Here is a 12,236-nt window from a genome sequence, read left to right on the forward strand (position 1 = left end):
GAAATACCACCCTGCGGTTGTATGCCTCTGCCAACCAGTGCAGTTTCAGTCCACATACTTTTATTTTATCAGATTCTCATTAGGTCAATGTGATCTAATCAATTAATCTTTGTGCCCAAGTGACAACTGGTCAAAATTTGAAGAAAGCCCGACACACAGACTAGAGAAATCATGTTCAAGAAGCCACAACGTGTTTTGTGAGGACACCGAGACTTTGACCATCAAATTCTTATCAGTTCATCCATGAGTATTAAGTGAACATTTTTACAAAATTTTGAAAAAAGTCCCTGAAGGGTTCCTCATATGTTCACAAGGCAAACATTGTGTTTTATGAGGTCACAGCGACCTTGACCTTTGATCATCAAAATCTAATCAGTTCTTCTTTATACGTTAAAATTTGAAGAAATGATCTTGAGGCATTCCTGAGATGTTAACAAGAATGGGACGGACGACCAGAAAACACCATACCTCCGGCGACTGGCTGTCACAGGTGCGGAGGCATAAACACGTCAGCAGTTTGTTTTTACTGCACTTTTATATACAAATACCCACTGAAGGTATTTTATGTTTCATAAGTTTCAACAAAATATCAAAATAATCTCTTAATTTTGTAAGAAAATTAACAATATTGTTGGATGTGATGCAGCCATGTTATAAAACTTGCCAGTTCAATGAAGTTGTTTTTCAGTTTATACCAAATGAAGTACTACCCTCAGTCTAATGGTGCTAATGTGCTTTATCTCCACATGTTTAATAGAAAGATATCAGTCAAGCACATTCTTGGATTTTTTATAGAAATCACTTAATTTACACAGTTAGCTTTCAATGTCTAAATGTTTTCCTTTGAATTGATTTTGTGTATAAGTTGCTTCCTATTTATATTTAACAGTTGAATATACGTCAAACTTAAAATGCATTGTTTTTGTTTCCCACTGGATAAACGAGATTCTGCAGCTCTGCCAAACACAGGGAACAACCCACAATCAGGTTTATTCTTTTTAACACACAGATGCCAAATAAAGACAGACACACGACGGATTGTTTCTCATTCTTATTTTATCATTTTCATTGAAGATCGAAGCTGTACATCCTGTCTAAATTTCAGATTCAAGCACAGTGCAGATAGCAACGCCTGCAAAACAAAATAAAAAATAAAAGAGAAAAGGCAAAGGTGATCACAACCAGAAATATATATATATACAAAGGTCAAACTATGTACAGGAGATACCAGGCGCTCAGCACGTCGTCTTCAGAGCATTTCTCACAATGCATACACAACACAAAGAAATTGCTTCTTTTTGTCAGTCCTAAAATCGATACATTACAGATAGGAAAAATGCAGCATGATGAAAAACAAAAAATAAAAACTGTTCTTTAAGTTTATCTCTACTGCATTAAAGGCAAAACATAAAAAATATATTCTCTGTATAACCTTTGACCTTCTGTAAAATAAGCTCTATCCAGCTGTGGCTTCATTTCTGAACTAGTCGTTGATAATGTTAAACTAGGACCACTTAAAGCATGACGTCCTCTGACTACACTCCAGTCTCTAACAGTTATCTCTGTGTCGACCTGTGAACATCAGCGGGGTCTTTGCTGGGCAGGTCAGCACAGCGTGAGATAACACTGATGGTCAAACTAAATGCACTGCGATATTATTCAAAGGAGAAGTTCCACAGTTTGGGAAGTTTGCTTATTGGTCTTCTTATTCAGACTCAAGGGAGAAGATTGATAACGTTGTGTTCTGCCTGATCAATATGAACCAACACTTAGCTGACAGATAATAACGATAATAAAGAATAAAGTTTGCTGGTTCTGTCCAAAGGAAACTAAATCCGCTTTTAAAAGCTTATCAATTAAAAAGTAACGTCTTTGTTTTAATCTGTACAGAAAACTTGCACCTTGCCGCTATGATGGGGAAAATGGCCAGAACTGAAATAATTACCTCCATCAAGAAGGGTATTTTCACCCCTGTCCATTTGTTTGTTTGGAAGCAAGATTACACAGGAATTGTATTTTCACATTGTATTTTATATTGCAAGATTTTTCAGCATTTACTACTGTTTTTCCAGGAAATAATTAATTGATTCTTATTAAATAAATCAGGCAAATTAAAGGAACTTATTTCTATGAATGTGTGAAATTTAGTGGTTTGATTGAAGTGCCCTACTTTGGGCAAAAATGACGTATCATTTCATAATTATCAAAGAATTATTGTAAATATAATTTCTTACATGACACATTAGGTGCTTGTAACAGAAACGGTTTGGTTCGGCTTTAGCCTCTTTAGCCTTATCATTAGCTTTATGCTGTAGCTTCATGTTTATTAGGCAGACAAGATAGTTTCAACCTTCAAATTTAGCAAATAAGCATATTTCCCTAAATATGGAACGTTGCCTTAAAGTCTCTATCTTCCTCTCGTCTCCCTGCAGATGATAAGATTAAGACACAGGAATTTCACAGACTAATGAACTAAATGTTCTTTTTTTTTTTTTCTCTCTTCAGAGAAAACAGCATCGGCTCACGCCAGTTAAACGGACTCAGACATACGAGACACGTCAAAACGTATACAGGGATTAACTTATACAACAGGCTGTAGGAAGGGATTCGTGGAGTTGTCCCCCCCCTCCCCCTCCACGCACACACACGCACACGCACACACACACACACGATCAACAGTAGAGACATGAAGTCACTTTGCTCTTGTTAAAAATCAGAGGCTGTAAATCATCACCCACACTTTGATCATTGCCTCCACTTAAACTGAGAAGCCCCTTCCTCTCACTCATATCATTCGTGCTAATGAGTTTTCTTCGTCTGTATTTTCCTGCTAAGGATCAATAGTTTCAGCTGTTAGTAAAGATTGGTTATCTACACGTGTTAGTTAGGGGAGTAGCTTCACCTGGCTTGTCCCGTAGGTTATTGTAGACGAGGTGAAGAGAGTCCATGCTTTGAGGATGTTTCACATGCTATCCACTTGTGCTTTAATCACAGTAAGAGAGCACCCAGAGGAGAAAGAATGATACAGGGTGGCATCAAATTATGCAGTTATACGTCTAACAACGTCTCAAGTCGTACGTCGCTTGAAACATACCTTACTATCCTAAAGCTTTGAGCGGTACTATGCATTCTGTATACGAAGGACCTGTTTAACTAGTATAACAGCATGGTCAAGTAAAGATATACATGGAGTTAAGTCCATACCATAGATAGATAACAAACTGGACAGCACATGCGTCAAGATGAGTTCTATAATCTTTCAGGAAGTGAGAGTGAAACACTCAAAGAGAAAATAAGAAGATCTTTGGCTGAAGCCACGCTAAAATGTTCCTGGTCCTGCCCAGTGTCCACCAACGAAAGAAAGACAGACGAGTAAATACAACCTCCTGGACCGTGTGCACAGAAACGGATGACTACAACCACCTGCTCTGTTCTTGGAGCTGCTGCCACTCGCTGATTAACTGGAAACACGACCACGCCCAGGAAAACTAACGCCACTTCTACAAGTCAGCGTTGCCCTAAATACTGGGGACATGAGACCAGTCGGCCAATGGGGACAGCTGTCAAGCTGCTCGTCTACACCGAAGCCCACAGCACAGTCTGATGCAACTGTAAAATAAGGCAAAAATACTTGAGCAGAATTTGATCAAGGAGATGTTTCCATGAGATGTGGAGCCAGCACTGATATGATCACTTCCTGTACAGCAAATCCTCGGCCTGGATAGAGCAGAGGTTGGGTAACACAGTGAAGCAGGACACCGCATTTGATTTATGATGACTGCAGCTCCTACTGTTCGGGGTGAATAAACAGCTAATCTTTTGAGTGGCAGTCGCCCGCACACAGCAGCCTCGCTCCTGACTCCTTATCATGAACAGTTCAGTGGTCAGGACGGAGGAGGAGCCTCCCAGGCAGAGTGCAGTTGTTAACCCCTCGTCCTCCCATTGGCCCCTGTCGGACGCAGGACTTCACCACCGCTCCTCGACAGCAGGAGTGTCAGAGCATCAGGCTGGACAAATGCACTGCCAGTGAAAACACAGAGGGAGGATGAGGAGAGGGAACTATCAGGAGGTGATGCAAAATCTAATAGTGCAATGGTTGTGATAAAACTACTGTAATATCCATCCTCTCCCCTCCTTTATCTCCCCTCCAGCACCTTTACTGACAATACTAAAGTGCTGATTGTTAAAGCCCACAAACAGGCTCCAATACTGATCATGTCAACAACAACAACACACACACAGAGCTCTTTGTCAATAGAACGTCCCAGGAACAAATGGTACATGTGCAACAGAGTAGTTCTTGTATATCCATACAGTATGAACTTCATCTTCCTTTTAGTTGCAATCATCTTTGGAAAAACAAACAAACAAAAAAGAATTCTGGCTGCCAAGCAAGCGTGTGCTTATTTTTTTTTTTTAAAGTAATCTTTCTCTATGGTTTTAAAATACGTTCAGCTGAATTGAATGTATATAAATGATTTAGGTATGAGCGCATATCCCTCATCCACTTGTCTTTCTTTGTCAATCCTTTCATTTCCTGTGGAGGTGACTGTATTTTTTCCCCTTTTTTCTTATCTTATCCCTCTAAATGAGGTGCCCTGCGTGGCCTTGGTGTGGCCAGACTCATGCGCCAGGGTCTCACTTAGTAAAAGCTCAAGCAAACAGAGGATCAGGCAAAGGTGGGGCGCTGCTGTAGCCCGGGTGCAGCCCTGCCGGGCGGGGCTGTGCTTCGTGTTAAGAGCGGTAGTCCTTTTTACTGAACGGCTTGTTCCCCAGGATGCTGTCCACCTCATGTGTGATGGAGGATGACAACTTTGGAAGAACCTGTGTCGGGAGAGAAAGACAAACAATGATCATCTTCTGCTCTTTCACGTTTCCTGTCAGAGCTTCTGTTGAACACTTTTTCTTAAGGCCCCGTTCAATGTTTTTGTTTGTGTGTGTGTCTGCCCGAGCGAGAGATGGAGAGGGCGAGAGAAAGAGCCTGAGTTGAGTCCGGTGGGGCTGAGATTATCAATGACATGCAGTTCTGCTATGAAGAAACAGATTACACTCCTTTGCTAATGGTATCAATCATTACTGTATGTGTTGGTCAGTGTTGATGTTGTTGCGGTGGCCACAAACAAAACAGTGTTTGGACATTGAGGAAAGTAAAAATATATTTGATTAATTCAGGTCAGAGGACATCAGCTGAGAATTTGATCCTTCATATGTGGCCCAGGACACATATGTGACACTCAACGAAAAGAATGACACCACATTCATCCCAGAACACCTCTGGATGTGGTCTGAGGGATCGGATGTCCATTTCATCCTTAATGCTTCTTAGGTCACCTTTACTTAGAGCTGATTGGACCATGAAGGGTGACTTCAATGTACCTGTAGTTGTTGCCAACATTTGTGGTTATTATACTCAATACAATAACTAATTAAAATCATTATTAAAGCAGGTAGTCATATAACATCTTTAAAATCTGAAGATTATTTAATCAATGTGACAATGTCCAACTGTAAAGAAGCTAAAACACAAACACAAGTAAAAGGTATTATCGTCATATCATTATTTTAGGCCAAGAGGTTTGTAAATACATGTAAAGGTATTAAGTGAAACAAAATATGAAATGATCATGTAAATTAAAGTGCTATGTTACAATTATGACATTTTCTTTACAAGAGTTCTTGAAGCAGAAAAATAAGTTATTTTTCTATGATGTAATTAAAAGTATATTATACCCAAGTTGAAAATATAAAAGGTCATTTATTTTCAAATTTTCTCTTTCATACAGACATGAAACAAATACTGCAAAAGAAGAAGGAAATATTATGTGCACTTTCTTTTCAGATGAAAGACCGTTTCTATTTCAGGGTTTGTGATGAAAAATTCTCAGTAAAAGGAAAAAGTACAGAGCCCTGGGGAAATGTGGGCATAGCATTTCAAAACGAAATATCAAATGTGCTGAGGGAGAGAGAGAGAGACATATAGTGTGCACACATTACTAATGCGTCCACACACACACACACACACACACACAAAGCATCCGAATAGAGGAGTGTAGGGCTGTTCTTTACTTCAGGCCAGACATAATGTGAGCAGAGGAGGTAAACCCCCACCAGTCTGAAAACCCCATTAACACAGTGCATCTTATCAGGAGAGGAAGAAGTGGCCTTAAGCTTGCCTCCAATCTCCTGGCAACTGATACTCCCCTGACCTTATTAACTCGGTACAGTAAAGCACCCAAGTGTGCAGCGGCAAACCGCCCCAGAGGCTCAGCTGCACCCAGGAGAGGTGGAGGCTGCTGTTCTGCGCTGAAGGCACAAATACGGACCTGATGAAACAGGTCAGGTCACATTTTCACTAATAAAGCCGCTGATTTGCTCTGCAGAAGCACACACACACACACACGCACACGCGCACGCACACACACACACACCCTCATTTCATAGCCTCACCTGTATCGCTCCTATGTTCTCCATCAGCTGGTCGGTGTTGGACGCTCCTAGAAGGACTGAGCTCACCCCCTCGTTCCGTAGGCACCACGCTGCAGGAAACCAGTAAACAGCAATGACACCCCCACCATGGCTACGGACACACTATCACAAACACACCACACAACATCTGCACACATCACAAACTCAGAGCAGATTGATTTTCTTTTATCACGCTAAATGACATTTCCTACAAAGTCCTGATATAACATGAAAGGCTACGGCAACACTTCTGTACAATATTATCTCTCTCCACCAACCTGAATACTAAAATCCTCCCAGTGTAGAAGACACATTCACGTCTTTGACTTCAGTACAAATACCACAAAAAAATATTCTCAGGAAGATGTACTCAAAATATCATAAGTAAAAGGATTCATTGTTAAGTAGAATGTGTATTGACTAAGGCTGTAACTAACATTTATCAATATTGAGTGATGGAATATAATTTAGATAATTTGTTATGTCTATAAAATGTCACAACTGTTCAGCTCAGATATCCAAAGGCCAAGGAGTCATTTTGAAATGATTTGCTTAGTCAAACAAAATAAATATATTTGAAAGATTATTCAACTGTCAGAGCAGAACCGATCAACTCAACTAATTATTTTTAAAATAATAGTAGGTGTAATAGAGCTGAACAAGATTATAGTTTTTAGAAATATATTTATCATCAACATGCAGTATTTTATCATTGTTGTTCTTAATTGTAATTATTTTCATACGGTTGTTTTGTATGATCCAACCATATTTCATCAATTTATCATATGTTTTATGTGTTAAATGTTAATATGAAAAGCAACAAGCTGTTAAAAAAAAAAAAAAAAGTATAATCTTTCCCTTGCAAATGTAGACACGCAAAAAAAAAAAAAAAAACTTGAAGCCTCTTTAAACCCATGTTAGATGAGTTAGATCCTGATCTTCCAAATCTGAATTTTGCCTTTATTTTGGTGATTTCTTTAAGGAAACACAAAACAACACCCAAACCCTATTATAATTTTAAGACGTATTATGCAACAACTGCATTATGTTGGGATTGAAGAGACTACAGATTAAACAGATTATGGTATAAAGGGACAGCATTTTATGCTGTAAAAACAGTGAGATTACGACTCAAATCCACCATCAAAATGAAAACAGTGTGTTTTGTTAGATTGACAGAAGAGAAGAGCTTCCCTCAGGACAGAGAGATACTCACTTCACATCCACAGACTGATTCCTGAATGTACCACTTATCCAGCAGCAGTAGGAGGATTCAGTCATTGTTTTATACTTTTCAAAACCTCCAACAGGAAGGTAATGCTTTTTACCTGTGTCTGAACTGATTTGAACTAAACATGGTGGAGGGATGGGACATGAGCAACAAAAGAAGCCATTACATTTGGTGCAGATTTGCTTAAAGCATCAGATCCAGGAATTTGTTTTTATCATTTCCTTTCGTCAATTTCCTATGGATGTTGAAGTTCTATAGATATGGTCTGTACAATTTATTGCAGAGGATCTTTTGTCCTTTTATTTTTCCCTTTTAAGAGGAAGTCAGATGTGAAAGATTGTTTGGCCTTGGCGGAGGATGGTTCAATACTGTAGTGCCACGATATAGTGCGGAGGACTACATGGCCGACATAAATCTCTTGTGTTGCCTTCAGTATCGCCAGAAGGATTTATGGTAATTGGGAGAGACGAGGGTGTCCACTAATGGGCCGTGAAACCTAATCTATGACACTGCATTACTGCGAGGGGAGAGAATCTGCTGTGATCTGCGCTGATAGGAAGCGAAGTCCCAGATTTACTCGCCGCCTCCCTCAAGTCTGACGCTTTAATAGCTCTCACAGGAGTGTGCGTCTTCGGGGGTTTGCATATTCTCACACTGCTGACCGGCAGGGAATCAATATGGGTCACTCGCTGGATTTATGTCCAGGATGCTCTTTTTATGCTGACACCAGAAATTGTTAAATACATGTTAACGCCAGGGGAAACCACAGACCTGCATATCCAAACACATAATGTAAACATATTTACATTACCTACATTGATGTTTACGTATGTTAATGTGTTTTAAGGACTGTGCTCGAGGACACACTGTATTCTATTAATGTTGTTGCTTTTCTTATTGGTTTCTAAGAAGCAATGAGTCCCTTTAACATGCACCATTTCCCTTTTATTTTCTTAATCTAAATTTTTTGCTTCCTTTTCCCTTTTTGCACAATTCATTTATAATTAAAAACTACACAGACACACACACAGGACAACACAACACACCCACAGTCAAACCAGGCAGCAGCGAGCTGTGCTGACCCCGGTCCGTCCGAGGCAGAGGGACGGACAGACAGACAGAAAGAGAGAGAGCGGCAGAGTGTATCTGCGTACCGATGGCGAGTTGGGGCAGAGTGCAGCCCAGCCGCTCCGCGATTGCCTGCAGCTCTTTCAACTTCGCCTGCTGACGCCGGCCCTCCTCGCTCAAGATCTTGTCCTTCAACCACTGGTAGCCCTGTTTGAAAACACAGCACACCTGCTCAAAAACACAGCCCTGCTCACACGGCCGCACCGCAGCTCCTGTGTCACCAGGGCCTGTTTTTAAACACGTGACTCTGTCTCCTGCTGCCTACGCCTACATATCTCCAGCTACGCTCACTGAAACTATGATTATTCAGTTCATTATAGTTACAAAGTTACAAACACAAGAACAATTCTGTATTTACAGATATCATTATATCATAATGTCAGAGCAACATGGGATCAAAGGTCAGAAATTAGACTGTACCATAATGCTATTCATAACGCATCATAACCATTAAGAGCCAAAACACCACAAACATCCTCAGGCAACAGTGAACCAACAGGAAACAGCTCATTCCACACAAGTCGTCAAAGAGACTGCACAACACCAAACACTGAAGAGCTAGTTTCATGAAACAGGAGAGGTCTCATCGACAGTCACTGACAAACAAGCCACACAAACAGAACATGCTCCACCACAGCAGCAACACATCACTGCAGTAAGTCAGGTGTTAGCTCCTGTGTCTCGTAGAGTTGAGTTATTTCTGTGCTCTTAGTCAATGAGAATAATGAAAGTAATTTGTCATAAAGTGAAGTGTGTTGAATGTTGCTGTTACTGTACACCTCCTGAGTTTATCTATTACTTTACAGAGAAATAGGTCTCTGAGTGAATGAAATCATGAATATTTGGTTAACGTGGATGTTTTGTTTTCTGTCTTATGGTTCATCTAGCAATTTAATTAAGTTTCAGTGTAGCGCTAGCAGTGTCAAATTATTCAAAGATTCCTCATTGGGCACACATGCTGTACTATTTCTGTTCTGTGTGAACGCAGTGTTGTGTGCATGTTTTGTGTGTGCTCATGTGCGTTAAGCTGACACCCGCTGGCAAACAGCGCTGCTTGTGAAGAGGTACACAGTGCATGGTTTCAACATGGCACTGACAACACACAGATACGTGGTGTACACAGAGTTACAGAACCTGAAAGACACAAACACACAGTAAACAAACAAACCACCAGCAAATCAGAGGGGGAAACCACAACAGTGACACAAGCACAGAGGATCAAAGTGGGATAAAAACGCAAAAAAAAAATACTTTCCTTCAGGGAGGCCCGAGAGTAGGGAGGCACCCTGCCGTCGTATTTCCCTGAGATGATCCCACAGGCCAGTGGTGACCATGTCATGGCCCCCACACCTGAGAGAACAAACATGTCATCATCACTTTGTCTGATTCCTCCTCTCTAACTGGCTTTTTATTTGAGCCTGTTTTTGTTAACCTGGTAGATAAACTAGAGCAGTCGCTTGAAGACAAACTGCACTGTCACAAAGGACTCGTCAATCATTTGTGTGACAATTTATACAAGACTTGAACCAAGATAAAGTCTGAAACAGATCATGTGCTGTAGTTGTAGATGGCCACTGAGAAATCACAGTGGAAATAAAGTTAAATGGGAACTCATACTGTAATGATAAGAGATCAGAGTACTGTCTAATCGATGACCTTCCGAGGTCTGTCGGTTTTTCTTGTACAGTCTCATGGTCGAAGACCTTGACTAAATGCTACACAATCCAAATCCATGCCAGCTCACCTATCTTGTGAAAGAGTTCAGGTAGCTGCACCTCCACCTTCTCTCTCTGAAACATGTGGTACTCAGCCTGCTCACAAATGGGAGGAATCTGGTTGAACTGTCGCGCCACAGAGTATGCTTCCTACAGGAAAACATGGAAGAAACAAGGTCAGGCCCACATTCAGGACAGTAGTGTATATATTGGACAGTGCCCAAAACCCCACTGTACATAGTTCAGCATAAAACACAAACAGGACCGAATTATTATCCAATCTACGTGATAGAACAAGAAAAAAGTGATATTTTCTAAAACTTTTGTCTTGTGTATACACAAACTTTAAAACGCAATATTAGGTGTGGCTGCCGTGTGTCTGCTTCTTCAGCACCATGGTGAGCAAGTAAAAGGTGTGTTTACAGTGTGTGTGTGTGTGTGTGTGTGTGTGTGTGTGTGTGTGTGTGTGTGTGTGTGTGTGTGTGTGTGTGTGTGTGTGTGTGTGTGTGTGTGTGTGTGTGTGTGTGTGCGCTCTGAAAGTTGTCAATAAATAAATACACGTCACTACTGCAGAGCCCCTGGACTCAAAAGCCAGATGTTGTGGGTGTTTGTAAGGTGTTTTTGTCCAGTGTGTAAAAGGGGCTCACCATTATTTCCATTGGACTCCAGCGGGATGTTCCCCAGTACATGGCCATGCCTTGATTTATCACATGGGTCATTGCTCGAACTGTTTCTGTAAATAAAAATACACAAAATGTTATAAAACACATTTAATGCTGATGTCACCCTGTTATGTTTATAAAACAGTATTATTACAACTTTTTAAAATATTTGTATATCTCTCTTGATAGAGCAAACAATGAGTTCTGTGTTCTCATAAAAGATCTTGTGATCATTTGCAATCTAAATGGACCGGGCCAATGAGCAGAGAGGTGGAAACGCTGATTATGTGAATCGACATGAGTGATTAATTCTGAAAAGAATGACATCTATTCACCACAGGGTACACATGAACCACATCAATGTGAAAATCTAATAAAAATCCTATTTTTTCAAATCTGACACATGCTAAAAAAAAAAAAAGAGGCCAGTAAAATAAACTGATTACAGACTTAGGTTCACAAACTGGACTGCAGCTTCTGTATTTAAAGTACTTTTTGATTTAAGTACTCATCCTTGGTAGGTCAAGGATCAGTTTTTTCATTAATGTGACTGAAGATTAATCTCATGTTTTCTTCTGTCAACACATCACTACATTTTATTCAAAGCTATCAGATAGGAATCTGATTTTACATTTTATATCTGACTGTATGACGCCGAATGAAATTTCACATTAGTGCACTGTAATTTCTGCCTTGTTTGTGACAATTGGTTTAGCTCGACTGCTGCCCAAGCAGATAATGATCAGGGCATCCCAGGTAAGATCAGGAGCACAGGAGAGCAATAAAATGGGTGTATCAGCATCTCAATCTGATAATTTCTATGTTATAATTTCTCTATATTCTCCATCCACACAACTCCCCCTTGCTGGTGTGCAGTTTCTGAACACTCAGACTAGACTAACCTTTCTATCATCTAGTGGGTGCTCGGCTTTAGAGCTTTTCTCTGTAAACAGCACTTCACCTCCTTTTCACCCTGTACACTGCCCTTTAGGGATTGTCAGAATCAAATTTACCAGATGGTTTTACCACTGTGTA

The 12,236-nt window shown here is 40.3% G+C and overlaps 1 protein-coding gene across 4 annotated transcripts in view; it reads right to left on the reverse strand.

Moving 5' to 3' along the window:
* Positions 1-2,063: 2,063 nt before the first annotated feature.
* The window catches only part of kcnab2a (potassium voltage-gated channel, shaker-related subfamily, beta member 2 a), a 76,738-nt gene continuing 66,565 nt past the window's right edge, over positions 2,064-12,236 (reverse strand). For all 4 annotated transcript variants that reach the window (XM_034586468.1, XM_034586469.1, XM_034586467.1 and 1 more), the window contains 6 exons: positions 11,187-11,272; positions 10,569-10,689; positions 10,080-10,174; positions 8,851-8,971; positions 6,448-6,536; positions 2,064-4,824 (listed from right to left, as the gene is read on the reverse strand). In XM_034586468.1, coding sequence (XP_034442359.1) covers positions 4,735-4,824; positions 6,448-6,536; positions 8,851-8,971; positions 10,080-10,174; positions 10,569-10,689; positions 11,187-11,272 — 602 coding nt within the window. In that variant the 3' untranslated portion in view covers positions 2,064-4,734. The remainder of the gene's footprint in view (positions 4,825-6,447; positions 6,537-8,850; positions 8,972-10,079; positions 10,175-10,568; positions 10,690-11,186; positions 11,273-12,236) is intronic.

This window comes from Hippoglossus hippoglossus, chromosome 5 (assembly GCF_009819705.1).
Source record: "Hippoglossus hippoglossus isolate fHipHip1 chromosome 5, fHipHip1.pri, whole genome shotgun sequence".
In the NCBI taxonomy this organism is placed as follows: domain Eukaryota; kingdom Metazoa; phylum Chordata; class Actinopteri; order Pleuronectiformes; family Pleuronectidae; genus Hippoglossus; species Hippoglossus hippoglossus.